This window comes from Chelmon rostratus, chromosome 13 (genome assembly GCF_017976325.1).
Source record: "Chelmon rostratus isolate fCheRos1 chromosome 13, fCheRos1.pri, whole genome shotgun sequence".
In the NCBI taxonomy this organism is placed as follows: Eukaryota; Metazoa; Chordata; class Actinopteri; order Chaetodontiformes; family Chaetodontidae; genus Chelmon; species Chelmon rostratus.
This window is the reverse complement of record NC_055670.1, coordinates 4083898-4109646: the sequence shown is the minus strand read 5'-3', so window position 1 is coordinate 4109646 and position 25749 is coordinate 4083898. Positions and strand designations below refer to the sequence as shown.

Here is a 25749-nt window from a genome sequence, read left to right as displayed (position 1 = left end):
TTGTGTGTTCTGGTGGCCCCAAAAGCTCTGAATCTCACTAGTCCTATTAGGGTGTAATAGCTGGAGGTGGAACAGCAAGATGTTTTATCTGAGCTGGATCACAAAGCGTCTCTTCTCCTCTCTGGAGCCTCCTCAGTCTGAAAATGACTATGGGATGTGTGGTGGGCCAGGGAGGAAACTCCCTTTACCACAGCCCTGCTATCTCTGTGGGAGTTCATTACACACAAACTGGCCACACACATGAATGCAAACACACACACACGCACACATAAACACATACGTAGCACACACACATACTCATTCATAAGCACATATTATAAGTACAATATGCACACATGCAATATCTGCTGTGGGAGATTATTACACATGCAGTCTGTGACATGAACACTGGTGGACAGATGTGTACACCATTCACCACACTATAAACCAACCATCAGGAATATGTTTCTGTGGACATCCCCTGCCCCACCCATGCAGACAGACTCCCCGACAACCTTCCACCCGCAGTCCCTCCACCCACAAAGTGTGGGGTGTGTGTGTCGGGGACAAGGATAGAGTGGCGCGCCTGATGTCTACGACACTGAGCCACTTGTGTTCGGATTGGCAGCTGTGACAGCAAAACAGGCAGGAGTAAAGCCACCGAGGGGTCGCAGGGTCGGGACATGTAAGGGCTCATCATACTATCACACGGACCACACACATACACACATTTATACACCTACACTTGTGCTTTAAAGCTGCATTAATCAATACGTTTCATGAGAGATGCTCCACTGTGCTCACCAGCTAGCCGTGAGCTAAGGCTGTACAGTGACTCTATCAGAGGTTTTTTGCTGAAAATTAGAAACGGAATACAAAATGGGTCACTTGTGGTCACAAAGCCACAGAGAATTTTCATATTATTTTGCACTTCCCCTCTATGGAGTGTTTTAGCATTTTTCATTGTTTGGGTTTCATGGCCCGCCACACACAGGTTTAGCAAAAAAGCTTGAATCAAGCCACATCACGCCACATGTCCAGCACCAAACAGCAGACATGCACAGTATGTGACCAGCAGGTGAACATTCAGAGAGTCAGATATTCCCCTCAGTAGTTGTTGGAGACTGCAGCAGTTAGAAGGAGAGTGAAAATCTGTCTTGCCAGAGACTCCTGCCAGAGACACGGCCCCAAACGAATGATAATGTTGCTCTGTGTCTGCTGGATGTGTAAACAGACATTTAACTTAAGCTCTAGAAGATGATAATACTGTATGTGATGGTCGTGTTTCCACTTTGTTGTGCTGCCCCCACGTGGGGGAAAAATATTTTAATGTACTGAGCCCAGACAGTATTAACAATGTTAACAGCCAAAATACCTACTTTGGAAAGGTTTTCACTTTCGAGGTCGAAAGATGTAAAATTGGTCCTCAAAATCATGAAAGGGTTCACACGCATACATGCAGGTTTACACCTCGATTAAAGATATTCCTATCAACTAAATTCCCTGATCTCCTTTACACACTACAAACTATGGGGCATTTATTGTGTTTCATTGGCCAAACAATATATTCACGCAGTTCAGCATCTCAGGAAGGCCTTTCTGTGTGGCTACATGCTAATCCAGATGTCCACTGGATCCATGATGAGCACAACCTGACAGGCTCATTTCAGGGCGAAATTGTCCCTGATACGTCACCTAACTCTGCTTCACTCCCAGCAGTTGCATCACTCCTCAGGCATCATTGGTTACTCGCCAGTGGCTATTACGCACTTTGATGTCACCTGCTGGTGAATTTGGGGTATGACAAGTCATACGAGTTTGTAGAAATCTTTATTCATAGTCAGTCAAAAGTACATTATCCCCTAGCTCACTCAGTAAAAATGGCCAAATAATTCATATTTAAGGCCATGACACTCTCTTGAAATTTGGAGGCAACATTGCAGTCGACAGTAAAAACAGAGAATGGAAATCTTTATAAACCAAACCAGCCATCAAACTGTCCCCAGTCAGGAAAATCAACCCCGAAGAGGAGGGCTGATACGTCCCTTTGACTTGGAAGAGGCCGGACAGGAAGAGTGTCAGAGGTGTGAGACAAAACTTTTCGACAGTGGCGCTGGAGGATGCGCAGACGGCCCCCATCCCTCCACAAGAATAAAACTTCACTGTTTAGAGGTCAACTCTTGTCACAGTGAAACTTGGGGACTGTGCAATGTGGACAGTTCTCCTGTTGCAATGTGTCAAACGCAAACAGACAAGTCAGAGACAACTAAAACGCAACAACCCAATGAGCTTTGTTCTTCCCTATCTACAAAGTATTACTGAACAGGAATCTGACCAGCGCAATAGAAAAAAAAAACATTCATCAGACAACAGGTGGAGCTGTTACATTGAGAAACCTAAGAAAAATAGCAGAGGTTGGTGGAGAAATTCCTTCTTCAGTCCAGTTTGTCAGCTGCTCATCCTTCAGCAGATGCTGTTAGTGAGTGAGTGTCAAACAGTCTTCTTCAGAAAGGTATACATGTCGGCACCTTAGCAGACAGTGTTTGTTAGATCTTAACACCTCACTCAGGAAGAAATAAGTCAATTTCGATTTTGGAAATAAACAAAAAGCTGTATTACAATGTAATGTAAGGACAAAAATGGACAACAGAGGGACTCGGCATCCTTTGCATTTATACACTTCAGATAAAACACCCGCAACGGTGACACTGCTGTCAAAATGTAGGACGATAAAAAGTAAAAACTAATTGGATTCAAGCCATCCTGAGAACAATCTGAAAATAATAAATACACCCTGGCCAGAATTACAGAGCACCCTCCTGTTGATTGAAGATGTATGTGTGTTTGTGTGTGTGGCAGGTAACTCAGTCCAGGCTGTGTCTGTTAATGTCTTAGTATCCTTGTAGTCCATTGTAAATTTTCTGTACAGAGCCCTGCTTCAGGAGACCCCGAATACCTGCAACAACAGAGTGATACTGTTAGGAAAAAATATATACTGTGAGCTACAGCGAAGCAGCAAACGCTCACATTCAAGAAGAGCCAACGTTTTAAATTCTTAAAAAGCAGCTAATAGCATCTGCCTGGTGAATGCCCATGTCTTCCACACAGCTGAGGTTTCCAGGTAAGTAAGCGTCTTGTCTTTTAAAGGCATATGTTGTGAAGTAAAGCAGCTTTTCCCAACACTGATCCTTCATCCTCACCATCTTTCTGCTGATCATCGAGCTGTGTCTGAGGAAACTCCACATCGAAGGTGATGATGAGGGAACCTCGGATGTTGATGTTGTCAAAGTTTGGCAGGCCCTCTCCTTTCTTCCACATTCGAGCACCAGGCTTGGTGATCTTATCTCTCACTATATGGACCTGTCAGGCAAAGACAGACGCAACCAGTCAATTTGACTGGGTCGATCCCACACTCCCCCATTTTTTATAATATGAACTTTAAATAGTCTTTCACCTTAACAGTCTCAAGAGTCTGAGTTATGAGACAGTCACAGTGGACAACAAATGGCCCATACTATGATAACCCTGAAAATATACCAAGTATGTACAGAACCTTGTGTCCATCCAAATGCACAATGTCCATCTCAAAGCCGACCAGTGCCTCCACCAGGGAGATGGTGACGTTGGTGTACAGATCATCTCCTCTGCGCTCAAACATAGGATGTCTAAAAAGAAAAGCATCCCCATATCACATTACTGTATGCCACTGATCAAGTATTTTGTTGCACTCCAGACATACAGTCAAACTTTCACAGTAAGTAAAGCTTATTCATACTTCAACACTTTGATGCGGAAACGTAGATCTCCAGGCTCACCATCGATGTGAGGTTCCCCTGTGGTCAAGTAAAAGATGTTGAAAACAGGTGAAATTTGAAAAACCAACAGAAAGGATTTATTTTGAGCTTTGGGTAGATTTACCTTCTCCAATGAAAGGGTACTCCATCTCATCTCTCACTCCTTGTTCAATTTCTACCTCCAACGTCCTCTCCTCATTTACCAGCCTGTGGTTCAGAAAACAGAATAGAAAATGTGTTGTGATATCAGGTGATATGAAGTCTAGGTTCAATGTGTGTTCCCAGCGTTATTGAGGATGTCAATGACAATAAGAGTTTTACCACAAGCGGCGACTCACTTTACATTGGGACACTCATCGCACACCATCTCCTGAGTCATTTGGAAGCGGCCAGGTCCGAGCTGCGTCGTCCTCATTTCCTGTCTGCAGTTACACTTCCTCTTGCCTGGAGCTTCTTTGGCCACAGGCTTGTTACGTACAACCTGTGAGAGAGAGAAAAGATGACTAACTCAAGCAAACAAGGACACTGGCAGGGAGTTTTATTACATGGGGTCAGGAGCACTTCAGAAACCATTGTCGGCAAACACAGTTTGTCGCAAGTTAAGCCTGTACCATGCAGAGCTAAGGCCATATATCAACTACATCCACAATGCTGCCGACTTCTCTGGGCCCAAGCTCATCTGAGATGGACAGATGCAAAGTGGAAAAGTGTGCTGCGGTCTGATGAGACCACATTTCACTTTGATTCCTCTGGGTCAAACCTGGGCAAATTGCGGGCCACACCCTGCCCTTTGTGCGCCCCTCTCCGGCCAATTAGGCCAATCATAAATTAGAACATATACGCTATTCAAAAATAATTAAAGGGACCATTCAGATTGTTACCAGCACAAAGTTCAAAAGCCAGCATCTGTAATGGTATGAGGGTGTGTTAGTGCACATGGCATGGATAACTTCACATCTGTGAAGGCACAATTAATGCTGAAAGGTACAGAGAGCAACATATGTGCCACCCAGACACCATATTTTCAGGGATGATCCTGTTTACTCCAGCAAGACATTGCCAGGCCACATTCTGTGTTACAACAGCATGGCTTCTGTAGTAAAAGAGTGCCAGTAAGAGACTGCCGTGCTTCGACTCAAGACCTGTCTACCATTGAAAATGTGTGGTCCCACTTCAAATGTGGTTGCTGCAAGGAATTGTGGGACGCCATTATCTCCTTTGCTTTTGTAAATAATGGTCCACAACCACAACTGCAACCAACTCCACTTACAAACTTCAAGAATGTGTAATGAGTGCAGGTTGTTCAGAGTAAAGAGAATTTAGAAAACGGGGTTTTCTCCTCACCTCAACAAAGTTCCCAGAGTACACCTCTTCAAGCGTGACCTCCAGATCTAGTATGATGTCATTTCCTCTGGGGATGTTCCTGTCCTGTTGCTGTCGGTTGCCTCCAAACATGAACCCAAAGTCACCAAAGAAGCTGCAGCAGGAGGACAGATTAAGAGCAGTAGTTGTATGAGTAAAAAATTTGTTTAGGAATATAAAGATGGTAAATCAAATCACAGATTCACTGAAAATGCTGTTTGAGTGACTTTGCTTTGCACTGATAACTGACTTGGCCCTGGACTGTTTGTGTTTGAATTGTAAGGTTTAATAGACTACACGACTTTAGCATACTTTGTCATTCTTATAAATAATTGTGACCTGACAGTGCAGCCTGTGAATTCATATCAAGTGAACCGAATATTAAGTGTCATCAATAAAATACACAGTAAATAAGCATACTGTATCATTTCATGGTAGTCTTTTAACATACAATCCTATTTGATATTTAAACTACTCAACATAAATCCTTTGTTCAATTAAAAAGTCCACAAAAGATTAAAGCTGCAAGCAGTGACGAATGAGCACTTGCTCCGTCGTGCATGTCGGGGGAGTGGGGCAGGTGCGGCTTCGTGACTGAACTCTGACCGGTGGACACTCCTCAGTTTTCATGTGGTTGCATGAAGGTATGTAATGCCATTGCCTGTGTCCACAATGTGGCGCTACTGAACACCCATTAATTATACCTTATGTTCCAGTATATCAAGTGTAGACCACACCATGGAATTTTCATGTACTTCCTGTTGCTATGACTATGAATATTGGCATGGCGTCTTCAGGCTGGGACATTTGTCAAACATGTGAAGTCTGCGGCACTTCCTGTTCATGGTGAAACATCAATATTCACCTGCTGCTAGGGCAACGCCATGAAAGTGAATGATTTTTGGCACATGCATGGAGCAAGACCCATACAATATTTAATTTCTCACCACCACTAATGCATGCGCAAATGCAATTTACATCAGCATAGGACAATAATGCCTTGCACTACAACAGGGGCCTGAGCACCGATCCCTCATGACTGATCACCAGGGCCTGCCCAAAATTCCCAACCAGTTACTTTCCTCTGCACTGGGTATAACTCTAAAAAATAAATAAATAATTTCTAAAAACCACTTAGCTATAATTGACCTTTAGTCCCATTATCCTTAGTTACTGGTGCTAGTGCTGTCAAGCTTTCCATTCGTGCACTGTACACATGGAGACTGAAGTGATGGTGGCGGTGATCCTCACCAGTTGAGGATTCATGTAATGAACACAGGGGAGCAGCATTGTTTGTGTATTTCAGTGTAGTGCTAGTTCAGCCTACAGCATGGTGTTAAAAATAAAATGTGAAAATAATAAAATGTAGGCTAACTCAAATGTTATTTGTTCTAAGGTCCCTTGAGTTGTTTGGATGCTTACTAAAGAAAAGAAAAACGGACTTGAAAAGGAAAAAAGTGGTTAGATTCAGGCTTTGCTTCATTATTCATATTTTCAAACAGTGTGCTTCACTTTTATAAGAGAGAAGGTTCTGATGATGAGGAATAAGCCATGAGTTTGGCAAATGTAATGGTATCTAATGTACATTCGGCTGCAGCTGCAGGAGTCTGAAAAACCCCAAAACAAACAAAGAGCAGCACTAAGCTGACATCATTACTCTGATATAGCAGCATCTTAGCTCACAAACTGGATGTGTTGGTCCTGAAGAGGCATTTTTCTAATGTAACCTGTAACTACACTAAATAATGTAGAAAAGTAATAACATGCCCATTGCCTTTGGATGTAACACCTGGTTACGTTACTTTAGGTAGTGAGACAGTTAGCTAGACATGCTAACGTTTGCAGTTTAGGTTAGAGGAGATAAAGACAAAGTTTAATTCATTCCTCACACATTTGTTCTTCTGTTTAGTGTTTCTGAAAGACGCCGCACTCCAAACTCACAGTATCGCTCGACATGCAACAGATCAAGAAATGCAAAGCTTGACAGGCGTGCAGGTCCCTATTTACTGTTACTAACCTATGACTGGACAGTTTGTGTTCGGAGGAGGTGTTTAGCAAAGGGTCAACTGAATGCCAGTACATCTAATGTCCATGTTTTTGGGGCATGTTTGTAGCACATATCAAAAAAACTGTAATCTTGAAGGGTTGGTTTTCTGTTATCATTACTGGTATCTAACATTACTAGGTCCTAGGTCACACTGACAAAGAGTCAATGTGACTCAATACTCTCGATAATCCAGAGAACAAAATGTCTGCACTTTTGAACTTTTTCTTAGGTTAACAAAGTAGCTCCAGTGGAAACTGTTCAGAGATCTATGAGTTTTAATGTTATGAACACCACAAACATCTGTTTACCTCAAATGTATAGGGGTGGAGGAATAAATCTCAGATATGGACCTCTCAAAAATTATTATCTGCATGGCTGGGCAGTACTAGGATCACGTGAGAATGTTCCTTGTTTTTGGGTGGACCAGCCCTTGAAATTGACCCTATTGACCTTCAGTAGCCTTGCTTTTTTTTCCTTGTATAAAAGCACCTGAGCTCATGTTACCAACCTGGAGAAGATATCGTTATGTGAGCCGTGGTGTCCTTCCTTGAGTCCATCTTCTCCATAGGCATCATACTGTTTCCTTTTCTCCTCATCTGAGAGCACCTACAAATAAACAACCCGTCAGTCACAGAATGACAAAATTCTACTTTGAATTCATTCACATTTCACACAGGTGTGGAACGACTAAGATTGACCGCTTTTCCATACAATGTAATCCAATACAATAATAATTCAAAATACAACCTCACACCATCAGCACCTCTTTCATACAGCCTGAACATAACTTGAACAATAGAATATTCACAAAAACAATATTATTTTCATACTGAATCTGATTATACTGTCCAGGTGTTCATGTGATATTGAGTCCTCTTCATGCTTATCACTTAACATGACTAATAACTAATGTCAATTTTATGCAATGTGAAGATTTGATATGGAAACACCTGCAGTGGCTATCTGAATCCACTCCCACTTTCCTATGTCTGGTTTTCCTGAATGCCAGCTGTGCCGCGTAACAGCCAATCGGATGCAGCCACACGGTACAGTCGACCAATCAGTGGCCGTACCGTTTCCAACAACAACCAAATGACTAACGTGCACAAGACATTTGTATTGGTGCTTCAGGCGCTTCCGCACACAATTGCATATTTCCAAACAAGATCTACAACACGGTTTCCTGACAGTTTATATACTTATATAACTTAGAAATTAAATAACTACAGTCATCTTTTAAATCAATACTTTGTCTTATTTCAGCTTTCGCCGGCACCGAGCACACAACAATAGAAATACACCCACCTCATAAGCTGCCCCCAAGTCTGCAAATTTGTCTTGAGCTTTTGGGTCGTCTGGGTTTCTGTCGGGGTGTAACTGGAGAGCCAGCTTTCTGTAGGCCTTCTTGATGTCCCTGATTGATGCACTCTTGCTCACCCCCAAGATCTTATAGAAGTCTCGCCTAAGACAGAGGGTGGTAGCGGGTGATGGAGGAGGAACATAGCAAGAATAATGTAAGAAACAAGAAAAGCTGCGACCAGATATCACTGCTGTTACTCCCACATTAAATTATTTTGACAAACAGTCGGCTAGCTAGCTGTGGTCAATGGGAATGAAGCCGGTTTACTTTCCCTGGTATGAAGGCTAGCTCCTGGCTAACTACGCTAGTGACCAGTCATCCAAAAATGGCAGTTAACAGTTAGCATTACAGTCTCAAGTGGCGGTCGCTGAATGTTAACGCTTCGCTTAGCTAGATAACAGCGAAATACAACGAAACATTTATTAATACGTTAGCTCGGTGTCACACATGTAGAACAGGTCTAGACCAATCACAATGAAACATGTGTACCACCTGGCGATGCTGTTTCAACGCTGTGCGCACACTCTCACAGCCGAGCACAGCCGACTTACCCCGCAAGCACCGCCGTGATAACATAAAGAAGCAGGCAGCATACATGACAGAGATTCATCCCTTTGGTAGCCATGGATCCTCGTATTTCTAGAATGTGTAGCAAAAGAACAGCCGGCTTCTGAGGGTTGGATCCCGCGGCCAGTCACAAGCTTTCTTCCTCCTGTCACAGAAAGCCCGCCCACTGGATGTCGCGAAATCCGCCTCTCTGTCAAAACCCCGCCTACCATTAAACACACATTTCTCATTCCTCCTCAGAATTATTATCCAGACCTGTCAACCTTTATGTTAATTCTGCTGCATTTTGCATTCCCCCTTTTTTCCCTTCCCCCCCAAACTTAGCTAGCCTTAGGCAGAACTGCCGAGGCTTTCTGGAGTGTTTGCTACATTTCACTCCGGCACAGCAGGAGGCAGTATGTAGAACAATATCTGTAACATCGAGTGATGAGAAGTGACTCAAACGGCATCCAAAGAAGAAGAAAACGATAAAGCAGAAGAAGAAGAACTTGCCAAAAAGTCAAAAAGTTTCTGCAAATGTCTCACTAAATGAGAGACTTGTGTGTACGTCGGTCAAAGTCCGTCAAAAAAACAAACAAAAAAACCCCCGGATTTTATTGTATCACAGGGAAGAAAAAGCGACCACTCTGCGACTCATAAGCGCTGTATTTATGCTACCTCTCTTACTCATTTTCTTCCCAGAAGCCTCTCTCCAACTCCCAATTGAAGCATAACGTGTAAGTGATGTGCTCTTATGCATTAGGTAATGAATAATAAACTAATTGCTGAATTTATTATTTTTTATGTTTTCATTTGTATAATACAGGGATGTTCACAGCATTTCACTTTCAACCAGGTATCTCATTCTGACCTCCTAATTATAGCCACTTACTGAATGTAGGAACTAGTTAACCCAGTCTTTGTTGCTTTGATATTTTAAAGCAAGTGGTTGTCACTGTCTGCCTTGTCTAAATGTGAGGGGTATGTGGACAGTGGTAAGGGTGAAAACGTCGTTTTCAAATCTCAGTGTGGAAAGGCATGAGCATCCGTTGTCCTTTCTCGGAAGTGCTCAGAATGTACGTCTGAATTTAACTACGGCAAAAACATTTTTCCTTCATGTCAGAAAGCTGCCCTCGGTGCCGGATGAAGCGCGCCCCCGCGAGCTGCGCGCAACAGATGTCAGTCCAGGTCTCTGCGGAGAGGAGGGCGCCAAATAGGAAGAACGACAGATGTGTCTGACTGTGGGGTCTGCCGCTAGTCACAACAAACTGCATGAACAGCAGAGCTCGTCCTCATCTCTACATTCACTTATGAGTGACTGGACCCATCGAGACGGAGCATCGTATTGCCTGGACGAAGAGAAAGGCTGAAAGTACGCGTCTCTCAGCCTCCTTTGCCTTGCTAGCCATGCTAGCTGACGTTAGCTGCGATAGCTGGCGAGCCATAGTTTGGTGAAGTTAACTTTGAGGAAAATACAACAGTTCAGCACTTCCTGCAGATATCAAGCTGCCTCTCACATTCTGTCACAACAAGAAGTGAGTTTTTGTGCATATTTATGTACAGTCTAGCTGAATATTTGTTGCTTTGTTAGCGTTTCAAACTTGTTATTATGGTGCCAAGTGAAGTGTTGATGACATGAGCAGCCTGTTGTCATGGGCGCATCGCGGCGTCACAGAAGTAGATATTTGCCACCGTGATAAATGAGCGACATATGAGCACCAGACGTTTGTTGTCGTTAACATGATTGTGCTCCTGCATACTCAGCCTTATCACATATGGTTATTGAGAGATTCTCCCCATCCCTCCAGTCAATCTCTAAAGTTGACTTTTAGCAATGTGACATTAATGCAGTGATTGCAGTGTGATGCCATATGATTCAAAAGTTTGACTTTCCGTAGACCAAGTGCTGGCAGTGCTCTCTTATACATGATGCTGAACATTCTCTGTGTATCAAGTGTGTCATGTGTCAGACATGTGTTTTTCTCTTCAGAGATGGAGGCAGACAGTGTGAGCATATGGCCACGCATGGAACCTTTCTTACTTGGTGCCCTGCAGGTGAAAATACTCTCCCCACCTGTTTTAATGTCATCCAGTGGTTGCAAATGTTGAAGAATAACTGGAGTTAATGTCATTGTAGGTGGCTCCCTCATCTAAGCTCAGCTTGCACTATCTTCGCAAGATGGCGATGTATGTGCGAACACGCGATGGCTGCTTCCCCATCTTGGGCTGGCCCATGTGGAGGCATATTGCCTGTGGAAAGCTACAGCTTCCAGAAGACCTTGCATGGCTCTACTTTGAGACCTTTGACCTTCTTATGGGCCACGCTCCAGAGGAGAGGCTGGAGTGGGCAGAGTGTCTTTCCCAGTGCTCTTCCAAAAGTGAGCTGGACCAACAAAGGAACAAGGTAAAAAAAAAAATGACAGGAGGAGGACAATTTAAAGATTATGTGTGCAAATAGCTCAGATTACTGTAGAATGTAGTACTAGCTCATCATCTCAGGTAGCTGTTTGTTTTATCATGTGTGACTGTATGAGAGTGGACTGCTCATTGTATTGTTGTGTTTTGCCCCAGGCAGAGGTTAATGTGTAGGAGCTCCACATTGATATGCACCCCTTTTTTCTTCTTCTCCTATTCATTCCAGTTGTCTGTGGACACACTGCAATTCCTCCTCTTCCTCTACGTCCAGCAGCTGAACCGTGTGTCTCTGCGCACCTCTCTGATTGGTGAAGAGTGGCCCAGTCATCGTACTCGCTCCCCCTCTCCATCAGACCGAGAGGCCAAGACTAGCTCTCAGAACAAGGTTCTTGTTACTGTGAAGGACAAAAGACAGAGTGATAACATCATTGCATGATTTGCAGTATTCTGCAATTCTGATTACTACTAAATTGCTCAGTACAAAGCATCTACATTTTCATGTCTAAAGCTTAAATGTTGTTGTCATCTCTCAGATGTTCGTGATGAGCCACTCACAGTCCTTTTGTTGCTTTATTTCTGTCAGCAGAACTGGGATGATCAGGCCCACTTGTCATTTGTGCAAAGCCATCTAGCTGAGATTCTGGAGCTGCTGGTGGAACCAGGACAGCTGTCACAATCTGGACAGGCCCTCCGAGATTGCCAGGTCTGTGGACAGTCAGCACACATCCTGTGTTACATAACAGCAACAGGTTAATACATAATAAAAATGTATCAAGTGAAAATATGAAAAGGGGTTACTTGTAGCGATGAACCTGAGCTCCCCTCAGCTTTATAGGAAGTTTCAGCTCTTTGTTTAGCTGTCTGGTTTGCAACTTTACTGTTGTGGTTCACTCTCAGGATGTTTGATCAAAAAAGCTCTACAAACCCGCTGTACGCTACGCGCTCAGCACCAAGCAAACAGATGCAGTTAGCAACATGATGGTGAACATAGTGCAACATTTAGCAGCTAAGGAGCCAGATACCTTCAGGAATTGGGAGAGACCAAAAGCAGAGCAGAGAGAGGGTGAAGGTTGAACTAATGTTTGATCAGAGACACGAATCCAAACGCTGTGGAACTGCTGGATGTGCAAATAAGCAACTGTTTGCTAACAACTTCATCATATCAATTTAAAAGGTGATATGTTAATGCTGTGTTCACAAAAATGAAAAAAAACACTTATTGTAGGGTTAAGAGTGAAGATGGTGGTATTGTACAATTGAGAAACCTGTCAGAGTAAAGAAAACTGAAATCTAATTTGAGAAGAGTGAATTACTTTTTAATCTTTGCTGACACTGCATGTTTTGCAGCGGCAATCATCATTGCTTTTGGAAATTTTAACTGCAATGAATGTCTAAAACAAATTACCATTCACATCTTATGATGCATTGTAGCTGATTTTCCAGTTGTGTTTTGCCAGATATCCCTGGAGGCTGTGCGGAGCTTGGGTCTGCTCTTGGAGGGCTCAGTTTGCCACGGCAGAGCTGTCCAGCCTGTCCACAGGCTACTGACCAAAGGTCCGCTCCAGACACAAGCTGGCTACTCCACACTCAGCCACTCCTTCCCCCTGCACAAGCTACTCTCGTGCCTCCAGCACAGCCTCACACTCAACCCCTTTGGGATGACTGCCTGCCTGCGCTCAGGCAAGAAACTGGCCTGGGCTCAACAAGGTATCCTAAAATCTTCTGAAATGATTTTTTACACTGCAGTTTCTTAACAATCTGAAAGTAATTCTGAGACTTTGTCTCTGAGGGGAAAATCATTGAAAGTCAGGAATGTGGCATTGTATGGGTGGCTGTGTATGTTGAGTGTTTCTTTGCAGTCATCATTCTTTCTCCACCTGTCTGTCTCCATTTCTTTGACTGCATACTAGTGGAGGGGGCCATGAAAAGAGCCAAAATAGCCCGGAACACCCACCTGGCTCCACCTGGCAGTAAGATGGTGCTAATGTCCCAAGTCTTCAAACAGACCCTGGCTAAAACCTCAGACAGGCTCACTTGTGCCAACATCAAAATCCACAGATGCTCAGATGCCTTCATTTACCTTCTCTCACCTCTCAGGTAAGGTTAGCTTCCAATAATGCACTGTTGGTTGTGTAATGGATTTTGGGACACAGTTCATCCATCATGGTTTTGTTGCTTGTGCTCCTTCAGATCAGTCAGTGTGGACAAATGCCGGGACAGCACAGTGGTACTGGGTCCTGTTGAGACCAGCGTCCACATCCACGGCTGCCAGAACGTGCGGGTGGTGTGTGTGGCCGGCAGGATCGCTGTCGGAGCCTCCTCATGTTGCACTATCCACGCCTTGACCCCCACCCGGCCCCTGCTCCTACCTGGAAACGCAGATATAACACTGGGGCCTTTCCATACTTTCTACCCCTCTATGGAGGATCATATGGCCACCGTGGGCCTGGCTGTGGTCCCCAATGCCTGGGATCGACCCTTGCTTCTAGGGACGGAGGGCCTCATCAACCCCTCACTCAACACATCATCGAACCCAGACCCTGCCTGCTTCCGTCTGCTGCCCCCAGCTGAGCTTCACACACTGGTTGTGCCTTTCCAGATGGAGGGTGACACATGTGAGGTTCCAGGGGGATTACCGTCTGCATATCAGGCAGCACTTGATGAAAAGCAGAAGAGGATACAGAACTGGCAGAAGACTGTAATGGAGGCCCGGCTGAACAAGTGAGTGGCAAGTCAGGCCCTCTTCACACAATTATTAACACATGAGTCTGTCTAATAGTGCTTAAATGCTTGAGCATCCACACATGTATGAAAATAAGGCGTATTATTCCTTTGTCCAGCATGCTGTTTTAATTAGTGGAAAGTTGTAACACAAAAGTCATTCCAAAAATCAATAAGAATGTGAGTTAGCTGCTCAGCCGGTGAGATATTATGGAGTTCTGTGATGGCATGGGTGTCAGAAAACTTGCTGGAGGGGCTCTACACTCTACCTGACCCTGACACCACAGGGAACAGCAGGGACTTCATGATAGGATGCCATTTGATGAGGAAAAATCCTTTAATTGATTTCTCTATTACAGTATTTTAACAGTCACTCCCACATCGTGCCTCTTTCCTGCTCTGTAGTTTACCTTATTGTTTTTCTGTTGTAACTGATTTTCTCATTAATGTTCTCAAGGGAGCAGAAGCGGCAGTTCCAGGAGTTGGTGGAGATCAAGTTCCATGAGTGGCTTCTGGAAACGGGGCACAGGCAGGAGCTCGACAGCCTTATCCCACCCACGATAGCCTCTTTAAAGGACTCCGATGGGTCTGCAGTGGACATGCCCCTAGTTAATGACAACAAACATATTCAGACTGGGCGGCCAGTTGGACAGTCGCCTATGGCCTGTTGAATTGTTGCGTTAGTCTTGTTTGAGTTTCATCCCGCAGGATAATTGACCCTGTAAGTTAAGGTAGCATGACAGTGAGTACACACACACAGGCTACATATGGTCTTACTGACATTTGGAACTGCTGTTTGCTACAAGTATTATTGTGCAGTATGTTTGTGGGTATTTACACCTTGCTCTGGCGAGTCAAGAGCTGTTGATACAGCCTTTATAGCAACTTCTCTTCCGCTCATTCTTGAGTGGAAGGCTTGTACAGGTTGCTCTCTAAGTCTTTCTTAAGAAAAGGCAGCTAGTCCTTAACATGTCCGAGCCAAGTAGGGAGTGGACTGGCATGTTGTAAAACAACATTGCAAGCAGCACTGTTTTGAGGGGAGGAGCATCTATGAAGTCACCACAGGCTATTAAGGGACATTTTGAAAAGGCTTTAGATTTAGGTTTGCTGTATGTCATCTTTTGGAGACAGGAAATCTAAATTTAGTCAAGCAGTGGGTGCAGCTCCTGTCAAGTCAAGCCCCTGGCTGACTGTAACAGGCTGACAGACCTGTCAGTCATGCAGACTTATCTTGTGTGTGTTCTCTTGAAGCATTAATAGCTCTTTAATATATAATAATTCTCAAAACCTACATTAAGACATGCAGTTTGAGAACTGTAATCCACATACTGCTCAATGTTCTTGTGTAAAAAGTAATTGAGTTTTGTGTAAACTCAGTATCGTCAGATGTTTTGCAGTTGGCATTTAGCAACCATTAAAGGAACTTAAACTTAAAGCACTTGCAGTTGGTTGCTGCTTCAGGGAAGCTGTGGCTCAATATGGTCTTGTTCCTGGAGAACAATGACTGCTGTAAACAACTCAGATCTCTTCCTTACAGCCTGGAGGTCAATAAGGAAGCTGACATGCATTTAAAGATGGAGAATGTGTAGATGATGAATGAGAGCAGTTTGGGCATTACGGACATGTTCGTGCACCTTCAGTAACTCACTCAGGTTATAGAATTTTTAGTGTTAGAATGTTGAAAATGGTAACCAAGCCTGTTCCATTATGGGGTAAAAGGAAGGAATATTTATTTGTTGTAGGTTTGTAATGGCACCGTCCAAACGTACTTAGCGTGTATAGATTACCAGTACCTGTAGCTGCTCTGCTCATAGGCTGAATCTCTCATACGCTGCATTTTTGGCCACACCCCAGTTATTGATCATCGTGATATCATGACTGTGGTGTGGCCATAAGTACAACATGAAAGTGCAGCAGCAGTTTTTATTGTGGACTTGTCCTTTAAATTCTTCAGTACAACCACAACAGCTGGTTTGCTGCTGTGCCAAATGTGGTAAAATGTAACATTTGGTCAGTTTGCAGAAGTGCAGCCAGATGTTCCCTAAATGTATGATTATTTTTTGTGTTAGTTCACCTGTATGATTGTGTACATTTTAGTATTACAGTAGGATTATTTTTCATAAATCTACCCTGCCTCCAGTACCATTTTTGACATTTAATACCTCCAAGTGTACTTCAGGCTAGTAGCTTTCTTTTTCAACACTTCTACTCATTACAGATTTTTCACTGATTGGGAGATGCATTGCAAACAACAGAACTGCTGCATGCATCTTCTGGGCAGCATTTTAGTAGTTATGGGAAGTTAAGAGAAGTAGGAATTGATAAAAACCTGTACTGTTGAAATGTCGTCACACGTTAGAGGACATTACTGTAAGAGTTTTCACAATGCTGGATGATGTCTTACTGCTGTTGATCACTTCATGTGAAGACACACACCTCTGTGCAGCTACTATATGAGGAGCACAAAATAGTTTTTGATTGTTGAAACAATAAAAATGAATAAAGGTTCTGACTCCAACCAGATCACCTCCTGCTTATTGTTTTGGATATTTTGATTCTGTCTATACCTTTGGGACACAGCAGTATGCTCCAGTTTTAGTCTGATGGGAACCAGTTTATCTGAGTAATAAAGAAATACACTAAAATGCATGACTATTTACAAACCGTGCATCTGGAGTTATGCACCACTGCCACTGGTGGAATGACTAGCGGCAAGTGCAACACATAGGTAAAACCTAGACTTATTTACTTGATGTATAAATGTATAATGAGCTTATAAAATATGCTTTTTGTAAACAACCCTACAATACAGAAAATAGTTCAAATTGGTTCCACATTGAGCAGCTGCAGTTGTAAAACACTTCGAAAATGGATACATCAGTGATAATCCAACATTTTATAAAATATAATCAATATAACACAGTACATGATAATACTCCAGCAAGGGTACTTCCGCTTTTGACGCTGCTGTATTATTTCGCTGATAATATTTCTGTACTTTGGCTGAAGTGAGATATTGAAAGGAGGGCTTTTACTTGTAGCGGGGTATGTGAATACTTCCTCCACCACCGAACATGGCTCTATCTGGATTCATCCATAAGGCAGAAAGAAGTCATGAGTTGGCAGGTCCTCACCAGGTGGGGGCAAACTGGTGGAGCTGGCATGTGCAACATGGTGCGAGAGCTGGAGCGGGGGGGTGGGCACTGGACCCAGCCAGTAGAGAAGTGGGGTCAATGGACGCTTACCATGCCCAGCCATTATGCCGTAATCCTTCCTCGCTTTTCTGGAAAAACTGAATAGCACTAGAATCACTGACTCAATTTTTGGATCTAATTTTCATGACAAAGCGATTGTTCCCCTATTGCCTCCACCCTTGCTGTTTATAAACGTGGGAAAGCGGGGATATAAAAGGGACTGGTGAGGGGCCAGTGCAACATTGAGACCTCAGGGGAACCATCACTTAACAACACCAAGGCTCCACACATATCCAAGATGGGCAGGGTGAGTGGAAAGAGTGGGGCTGGCATTGACATAGAGTCAGCTAATGCTGTGACACATGGATTTAGGATGGAAGAAGGGTTTAAGTAGTGGACAAGGCTGTATATGTGACCCTCTCTGTGGGGGTTATTGGCGTTTGAACCTTTTTTAATTTGGTTTGTGGGTGAGTCCAGTTTCAAACAGTGTTGCTGACTGCACAGGCTAGTTTTTGTTTGTAGCACAAGGTGTTGATGGCTTTCGTCAGCCAGCGGTCTGTCTGTTGGAACACCGAGAACAGGTTGGCAAAAATGCTTTCCAATGCTTTGCAGTGTCAGAAATCTTTTTGTTAAGTTTGTGTGATAAAGCAGTGGCAGTCAAATGGACAGTCACCTTGCTCAGGAAATATATGACCAGATGAGAGCTAAGACTCCCATGTGTTGTCCCCCAGATTGTCTTCTACGAGGACAAGAATTTCCAGGGCCGTCGCTATGAGTGTGACAGCGACTGCTCCGATTTCCACACCTACTTGAGCCGCTGCAACTCCATCCGGGTGGAGAGCGGGGCCTGGGTGGTGTATGAGAGGCCCAACTACATGGGCTACCAGTATGTCCTGACCAGGGGAGAGTACCCAGAGTACCAGCGCTGGATGGGCCTCAACGACCGCCTCAGCTCCTGCAAGATGATCCACTTTGTAAGTCAGCCATCGCCGGTAATCTGATCTGCTGAGATTATTCAAGTCTAACCTCTTTTCTTGAATGTGCTGGACATGAGAAACTACGATCCTGTACAAATGTGACTCTGTCTGAAACAGAGGGGCTTGACTTTTATCAGCTGAGCATTCAGAAGTTAGCTGAACTGATGAAAGCCACAGTGAGTGCAGGAGAGAGTAAAACCGAGTGATCGACACATCAGAGAGGTCATGCTATGGTGTTAATGTTGCCACTGACTGCAGGGCGTTGTCAATGTAACCCAATACCTGGGTCAGTCCATTTGTATCATCGGGCTTTTGTCCAACCAACCCACAGCCTGCAGGCAGATTCAAACAAAAATCAATCTAGTTAGTGCAAGCTGCATGTGTGAAGTTTTGTACTGTTTATAAAGGCATTGAACAGTGAGCAAACACAACCCAAACAATGAGGGATGGTTGATTCAAATTCACTCATCGAACTGACCAGATGCACTGAGTATATGATGAAAGGTCCGTTCACCATCATGCTTGTGTTATTGTGAGAGCAGTGCTACAAACATATTTTCCTTTTGTCAGATGCAAATCTCATCTCCCTATATATCCCCCCTTCCCCTTTTCTCTTGCCTGACGTATACTTTCCCAACCCCCCGCACTAACCAATACCTCCACTTTTCATGCACCACCCTCCACCTGCTACCTCTCTGCACCTATCTTCCATTTTCACCCCCTGTCATCTACCCGCATCCCCCCACCATCCCCCTCGCTCACTCCTGTCACCCTGCAGACCAGTGGGACCCTGTACAAGATGCAGCTGTATGAGAAGGCAGACTTCGGGGGTCAGGTCTTCGAGGCCACAGAGGACTGTCCCTCACTTCTGGAGAAGTTCCGCTGGAGGGAGGTCAACTCCTGCAAAGTCTTTGATGGCTGGTGGGTTTTCTATGAGCACCCCAACTACCGCGGACGGCAATACTTCCTGGAGAAGGGGGAATACCGCAAGCCTGGCGACTGGGGTGCTGTTAGTCCCACGGTCCAGTCCTTCAGGCGCTTCACTGAATGACTTAACCTCCATCCAACACATTAAAAGAAAATAGAGATATTTGACCAGAATTTTGTTTTTGTGATTTTGAACTGAGGTCTCACCAATAAAAACCTGTCCAGTGAGCAGTCTGAGGACATTTCTTTGGATTTTTCCATACATGAGTTGTTTAATGCCTTCTGAACCTTTTCACCCTTGCTTACTTAAAGCAGACAGCCACACTTCAGGGATCAGTAACAATAACACTTGGTGCGTAGTAGGCTCTACTCAAACTGTCCCAGATCTAAATTTAACCATTTCATCCTGTGTGAGATGTCCGATGGTTAGAGTCTGGATCCATAACCTCCTCAGTTTAGTCACTGATTTGAACTGCTTAACAGCTTCATAGAAACACTTCAGGCTACTTCATCCCAGCACAGGTCTGAGGTCCACAGTGACAGGCTGACGGTTAAAGTGAGTCCCAAAGGAGAAACAGTTTCCTCCCCCACCTATCAGCAGCAGCTCCGGTTCCTCTGGGTCTGTATGCTCAGAGCAGAATGAGTGGAGCATCAGCGGCCAGGGCACAGAGGTCTAGAGACAGCAGAACATACAGCGAGTTATTATTATTAATCTTCTCCATGAACAGTGAAAATGGACTGCTGACAAATGACTTCATATGAAGCATCTGAAACCCATGCAGCTACAACCTGGACTGGATGCATCAGTACATTAAGTGTCACTGAATGTCACTTTAAATTACCGTGTCCAGGCTGAACTCCACACTGCTGTGTGTGGTCAGGTTGATAATGACACCGCCTGGTACACCATCTGAATGCAACCAAACTCCACCAACCACAACCAGCTTCTCACCAATCACATGGGCAGAGTGAGAGTACCTAAAACAAAGCAAATCATTTCAGGCCTTATTGTTCTTTACTGGATGGTTTACTGCAGTAGAAACTTAAGGATATGGTCTTAGAGTTTTAACTGAATGATGTGAAAGCTTTGTCAATGGCTTTGAAAAACAACAGACCTGGGAACAGGAGACGGCCGCACCTCAATTCTTTCCCAGCAGAAGCCTCTTTCATTTGGCCTTAACAGCACTGTGTCCCCCAGCGGCACTCCCCCTCTGTTTAGTCCCCCAAACACCACCACACCTCCCTGATATGAGCATGCTGAGTGGGAATGGCGGGCCTCTGGTGCTGCTCCCTCTACTGGGATCTGTAAATAACACATATACACACTGGGTCCCATGCAAGAACATTTTCGTATTCTTCTCTTAAACCTCTTTTTTGTCAGGTTAGCTGAGACAGGTGTTCCTGTCAGATTCACAAACTCTTGCCTGGACTAATTTGTCATAAATTTCTCATTTCATTGGCTGAAGAATGCCACCTCTTTCGTTAAGAGGTGTGTGTTTGTGAGGCCTTAAAATTACCACCTTAGTTTCATTCACAAAAAGTTATCAAGGAATTAGAAACCTGACTTTTACACTATGGAGCTTCAAGTCCTGCAGACATACAGACAACACTTTTAGCAGAGTCAGTGGTCATATTAGAGGACCTGAAACTGTCCAGAAATATGACAGTACAGCTGTCGACAACATGGCATCAGCTGCGCTGTACTGTGACAGTCACAGACATAAAGAGGGAACGGTTTTACATAAAGTCAGACTCTAAAAAACATCTCCTGAAAACAAAATGGTCTATGACTAATATAAACATAGTAGATGGGATGATATTCTAGTCTGGAGTAGGTGATGTTACACTGTCAGGTGTTATAACAGAGGATGATAGAGCTGCATAAAGGCAGCTGAGCGCAGAGAGAGAGAACTTTGCAACAACTACTGAAAGAATAAAAAATATGCCAACAACAATAATATAATCTAAAAACCTCTCTGTAAAATGGTCAAGCCATGCTGATGATAACATGGTGACCAGAATATTCATTTTTGTTTTTGGTCACATGTTGTATTTTATTTCTGTAGTTTAGTTCCATATCATGTTAAATTTATCAAAATTAAGCCATTATGTTTTCAGGTCAAGTGAACACGCTCATAGCACAGCTCTGCACCACTCGTGAATTTAGTGTGTATCTAGGAGGAAATTCAAAGTATGAGAAAAGTGGTGAATGCCACAGTTTGTCTTAAATCGTTCGTACATGCACGCTGAATTTGTTTCCACATTTCCACAAAGAAACGATCAACACCATTTTGGAAATAAAAGAGAAGAAAGAAGCATGTTCACTAAAGAGGTAAAGTTAAATTGTGATCATTTTCTATGGACTGATAACATAATCTGAGTATTGCTTCACACAAACACGTAACTACAGTAGGGTTTGGCGTCTGGGTGGAGTAGAAGAAAACACTCGGAGAAAGAGTTCATTCATTAATGATGAAGCCCTTAGTTTCCCGGGAGATCACACTCAGTGGCAGACAGAACTGCGGAGTGAAAACAAGGCTAATCAAATTATTTCATAGCCGTTACACAGTGCAATCAACATTTGAGCAAAGAACTTGTTTACTGACGGACCTGTTTATACGAATGGTTCTTGCATGAGGTCCAATGTAATGTGAAGTGGAGAGACGTGAGATTATTTAAATGCAGTGTGCGTGTGATTAAAAACCTTTTTGTAAAGATAACTAGTGGATAGAAACTAGGCAAACCTCAGTCCAGCGCTGCTGGTGTTGACAGAGGAAGTAGCCACCACCCAGAACTACCTCTGATTCATTCTTTCCACCAAACACGAACAGGAAGCATTCGCCTACAGGAAAAATCAGACAAATTCATCGCATAATAAATAACAAATGATGAAAATCAATGGGTGAGAAACAGAAATCACATAAGGCTTCCTATTTTAGCTCACCTTTGTGACTGACCACAGAAGCGGTGTGCCTCCATCTTGCCGGTGGTGGATCACCTGTACAAACCATACGCTCTACACAAAGTTTCACTGAGTCTCGGTCCTCCGAGTCGAGAGGACCAGGTGGACCACTGGGGTCCAGGGTTACTCTGAAAAGGCCCCCGATTGGGTTGAGTGGAGAGGAGCGACCACCGTATACCACAATACCTCCTCCAGGAAAACAGGTAACAGTGTGGTAGAGTCGAACACCTGGAGGAAGGCAACACAACAACAAATGGTCTCATTTTTGATTTTTTCTCTAAGTGCAGTGCAAGAGCGTCACATACGACTGACTGGAAACAAAAAGTCAGAGTCAGCAAGCCCTCTCACCCAAATCTAATGATGGTTCCACACTGACAGATCTCCAGCCTTCCTGGCCCCTGAAGAGGATCCTGGTCACCGCCCCCCTGCCTCCTCTGCTAGAGCCTCCTGTTAGCAGGACCTGCCCTGGCCCCACCAAGGAGGTAGCCATCCCCAGCCCCTCCATACAAACCGGTATGGGCCGCACACTCAGGGCTATGGGGCTCCAAGATGGGCAAATGGACGGCACTGGAGATACTGAGGGAAAACAGACAAATAAAACATCACAGTCACACAAACGTCACAACTGGAGCCACAAACCACACATGGACATGTGGACAAAGTGTCTTAAAGATGTGAAATGACTCATAGATATTATAAAAATGTGTTTGTTGGCAGTTGGAACAGTGAGAGGGAATTAAAGTGACAGCTACCTGGAGCATGTGTGAGTAAAGCCTGTGCCATCAAAGATCCTCGACATGCAGTGAGGATGAAGTAGTGGGAACATTTCTGGTGCCACTCCTGAGGGTAGACACAGACACAATATAGAGTACCTGGGTTTATAAAGGGTACGACAGAGAGAGGACCACAACCCCACAAAATACGGACAAGCAAACACATTTCAACTGCTGACCTCATGTTCATCAAAAGGCTCCAGACTCTCCACTCTGCATCGCTCCTCCTCAGGGACCAGCCTGAGGTAGAAGACATTCATATCCAGACACACACACTGCTCCCAGCCCTGAACACAGTGACATATTTATTGAAACACCATATCTGACTAAATATTAGTGTACCTAATTATCATGGAAATAAGAAATAAACACCCCTGTTGAAAGTACCACTTGATGAAAAGTGTGTCTGCAGTATAATGAATATTGTCCGCATACTGGCCTTGTCCAAGAACCTGTGTCTCTGTGCAGCAGAGTCTGGGTACTGACGGAGGGCGTGGAGAGTTGAGTTTAGTTTCAGGAAATGATCTTGCATGATCTGACCAAAGGGATCGTGTGGATGTATCTGCTCATATATAACAAAGAGTGACTGCGGCAAGAGCTTTGCCACCCAACTAATGACAGCATCCGACCTGAAAGACACAACATGTAACCACCCCAAACAAACGAATGCATCAGAGCTGTACAAATCTAGTTAACCATGATTATTTTGCTAGATATTGTGTATTATGTAATCATTGCATCCAGCCTAAAATCAAAATACAGTACATGATTTTAAAGTCCTAGCTTGCGTGAAATGTTCCCATTAACACACCAAACAGCAAACCTTACCATTGTGTTTCCATGTAGGTAAGCACCACCTCAGAGAGAATAAGGGTTGGGGCAACCCAGTCCAGCCCAGCTGCACCCAGAGCCTCTTCCACCTGGGACTCCTCTCTAACATCCACCCCTAGCAGGTGGTACTGACCACTAGACACATATACAGGTCCTGAAGACATGCAAGCAGGCATACACTTATGAAATCTAACAGAACTTTTTCTAGACTTCTGAAAAGAAGAGAAAATCTCTGAACATCAGTAAACACAAGTGTGCTGTGTGTGAAGGAAATTACAAACCTGTAAGAGAAGGTAGATGGGCGTCTAACATCTCCCTCAGTGTGATGTTAGAATTGATCAGGGCAGCCTTGCGTCGGGAAACATCAGGAAAATCTACCTCAAACACGACAGCCCTGTCAAGTGCTTCATCGGCCCGTAGGCGAAAATACAGAGAGTCGAACCCTGCGCCCAACGACAAAATCTAAACAAAAGGGAAACATAATGACAGCGTGATGATGCAAATGCAAATTTTCTATACAAGATAGTGTTAGACAGTATGCAGGGAACTTGCCTGTCTCTTGGGGCAGTTCTCAGTAACGTGTAGGAACCTCCGCACACAGTGGTCCACAGCCCTCCAGCGCACATAGTAGCCCCTAAAACATGCAAATACAACACATTATTACTGTTATTTTTATAGACTGTATACCTGCTTTTTGATGAAAATATGTCTTTCACCCTTTAGGGCTGCACTTTTTGTAACACTATGCATTCTGCGTTCTTCCCTTGCACAAGAGAGTAATTCCATCCCATCAGAAGTGTGCAGTGATTCTTTGCCACTGAATAAATTATGTCCACATATCACACCGTGACTTTCAACCACGGCCAGCTCATGTACATGTATTATGTGTGTGTAAATAAAGTGATTGTGACCTTTATCACTGAATCCAATGCACAATTGAGCATGACATGATTAAGATCCCAGCTGACCTGTTGATGAGTGGGGCTCTCCTGGCAACTTTGCACACAAAGTGCTGCAGGAAGACATCGTGGAAGTAGCCCTGTGCTGCAGCAGATACCTTGCTCACCACACTGCTGTCATTGGTTCCCTGTACCTGGGTCACACAACAAAAAACAAACATCACACCTGTAAATGCCTCAGCCTGTGACTTACTTTGACTTACCTTGGCAAGTGGTGGAATTAAATGCCCCTTCATTAAGTCCTCCATTGGACATGCACGTAACTATTTATGGCGAAATGTATTTATCAGAGTATCAACAGTAGATGCAGAAGAATGGTCCCTGCGAGTGTTGTTGGAAGTACCATTGTACAACTGCAGCGAGCTGAGATCAAACTAATTTTTAAGTATTTATACAGTGTTGGGCAAGTTAGTAAAATCTATAATAATGCTTCATATTTTATACGGTCACCATGCTTTTGTGTGAAATCTTCATTGTTAAAAAAATAATTTAGGATGCCAACTAATGTAGAGTAAAGGGTACAAAACTCTCCTGTGAACTGTGGTATACATCAGCATGCAGCAGAAATGTTCAAGTAAATTACATCAAGTATTGTACTCAGTTACAGTCCAGTGCTCACTTTTATACACTTACGCCTACATCTCACATTTGCTGGCTCTGTTGTAGTGAATGAATAAGTGAGACTTACGGCAGTGTCCCTCCCCTGCTTCTGCTTCTTTCTGTTTGTCGTTGGCATAATGTCAGCAAGCTGTTACATCACTTCACAGTAAAATATCAGGGCATGAAATAATACTTGATAAGGTTTCGAGTTATGCGAGAAATCCACTGATCAAAACAATTCAACATCCTGCACGTGGTCAAGACTTCCGGGTACCTTCCTCTCTGCGCTCCTGCGCCCCCTG

General features: G+C 43.9%; 4 protein-coding genes across 6 annotated transcripts; 2 read left to right on the top strand and 2 right to left on the bottom strand.

The window, feature by feature from the left end:
- Positions 1 to 1792: 1792 nt before the first annotated feature.
- dnajb11 (DnaJ heat shock protein family (Hsp40) member B11) lies at positions 1793 to 9262 on the bottom strand. The gene is made up of 10 exons (XM_041950964.1): positions 9094 to 9262; positions 8488 to 8644; positions 7691 to 7788; positions 5118 to 5250; positions 4112 to 4254; positions 3898 to 3980; positions 3755 to 3812; positions 3533 to 3644; positions 3180 to 3339; positions 1793 to 2935 (listed from the first exon to the last, which is right to left on the bottom strand). The coding sequence occupies exons 1-10, from the start codon at positions 9165 to 9167 to the stop codon at positions 2871 to 2873; spliced, it is 1083 nt and encodes a 360-aa protein (XP_041806898.1). The 5' UTR covers positions 9168 to 9262; the 3' UTR covers positions 1793 to 2870.
- Positions 9263 to 9716: 454 nt separating this feature from the next.
- On the top strand, positions 9717 to 16737 carry tbccd1 (TBCC domain containing 1). Of its 3 annotated transcripts, none has more exons than XM_041950531.1 (10): positions 9717 to 9825; positions 10216 to 10460; positions 11079 to 11143; positions 11226 to 11492; positions 11730 to 11888; positions 12090 to 12206; positions 12961 to 13210; positions 13414 to 13600; positions 13694 to 14224; positions 14682 to 16737. In XM_041950531.1, the coding sequence occupies exons 3-10, from the start codon at positions 11081 to 11083 to the stop codon at positions 14893 to 14895; spliced, it is 1788 nt and encodes a 595-aa protein (XP_041806465.1). In that variant the 5' UTR covers positions 9717 to 9825; positions 10216 to 10460; positions 11079 to 11080; the 3' UTR covers positions 14896 to 16737. The 3 variants fall into 3 exon arrangements, with proteins under 3 accessions (XP_041806465.1, XP_041806463.1, XP_041806464.1); XM_041950529.1 differs by having other exon boundaries at positions 10216 to 10623; XM_041950530.1 differs by having other exon boundaries at positions 9731 to 9825; positions 10212 to 10623.
- Positions 16738 to 17716: 979 nt separating this feature from the next.
- Positions 17717 to 19457, top strand: crygs2 (crystallin, gamma S2). Its single transcript, XM_041951004.1, has 3 exons — positions 17717 to 17725; positions 18123 to 18392; positions 19174 to 19457. The coding sequence occupies exons 1-3, from the start codon at positions 17717 to 17719 to the stop codon at positions 19444 to 19446; spliced, it is 552 nt and encodes a 183-aa protein (XP_041806938.1). The 3' UTR covers positions 19447 to 19457.
- Positions 19155 to 25695, bottom strand: lcmt2 (leucine carboxyl methyltransferase 2). Its single transcript, XM_041950528.1, has 14 exons — positions 25536 to 25695; positions 24857 to 24981; positions 24441 to 24522; positions 24170 to 24350; positions 23886 to 24042; positions 23497 to 23686; positions 23237 to 23344; positions 23037 to 23124; positions 22633 to 22860; positions 22267 to 22512; positions 22067 to 22164; positions 20438 to 20625; positions 20165 to 20300; positions 19155 to 19995 (listed from the first exon to the last, which is right to left on the bottom strand). The coding sequence occupies exons 1-14, from the start codon at positions 25581 to 25583 to the stop codon at positions 19831 to 19833; spliced, it is 2040 nt and encodes a 679-aa protein (XP_041806462.1). The 5' UTR covers positions 25584 to 25695; the 3' UTR covers positions 19155 to 19830.
- Positions 25696 to 25749: the final 54 nt, after the last annotated feature.

Bases quoted from the DNA above. Each gene is read 5' to 3' on its own strand.
- dnajb11 (XM_041950964.1), bottom strand. From the start codon at position 9,167: ATGGCTACCAAAGGGATGAATCTCTGTCATGTATGCTGCCTGCTTCTT. The intron at 3,981-4,111 runs GTGAGTCGCCGC...TCTGAACCACAG, and splicing joins GATGAGTGTCCCAATGTAAA to GCTGGTAAATGAGGAGAGGA. The intron at 3,340-3,532 runs GTTCTGTACATA...TTTGCCTGACAG, and splicing joins TGCATTTGGATGGACACAAG to GTCCATATAGTGAGAGATAA.
- tbccd1 (XM_041950531.1), top strand. From the start codon at position 11,081: ATGGAGGCAGACAGTGTGAGCATATGGCCACGCATGGAACCTTTCTTA. The intron at 11,144-11,225 runs GTGAAAATACTC...ATGTCATTGTAG, and splicing joins TCTTACTTGGTGCCCTGCAG to GTGGCTCCCTCATCTAAGCT. The intron at 11,493-11,729 runs GTAAAAAAAAAA...TATTCATTCCAG, and splicing joins TGGACCAACAAAGGAACAAG to TTGTCTGTGGACACACTGCA.
- crygs2 (XM_041951004.1), top strand. The intron at 18,393-19,173 runs GTAAGTCAGCCA...GTCACCCTGCAG, and splicing joins CCTGCAAGATGATCCACTTT to ACCAGTGGGACCCTGTACAA.
- lcmt2 (XM_041950528.1), bottom strand. From the start codon at position 25,583: ATGCCAACGACAAACAGAAAGAAGCAGAAGCAGGGGAGGGACACTGCC. The intron at 22,861-23,036 runs GTAGCTGTCACT...GTTTTCCCTCAG, and splicing joins TTTACTCACACATGCTCCAG to TATCTCCAGTGCCGTCCATT. The intron at 20,301-20,437 runs GTCTGTTGTTTT...GCTTTGTTTTAG, and splicing joins CGGCCGTCTCCTGTTCCCAG to GTACTCTCACTCTGCCCATG.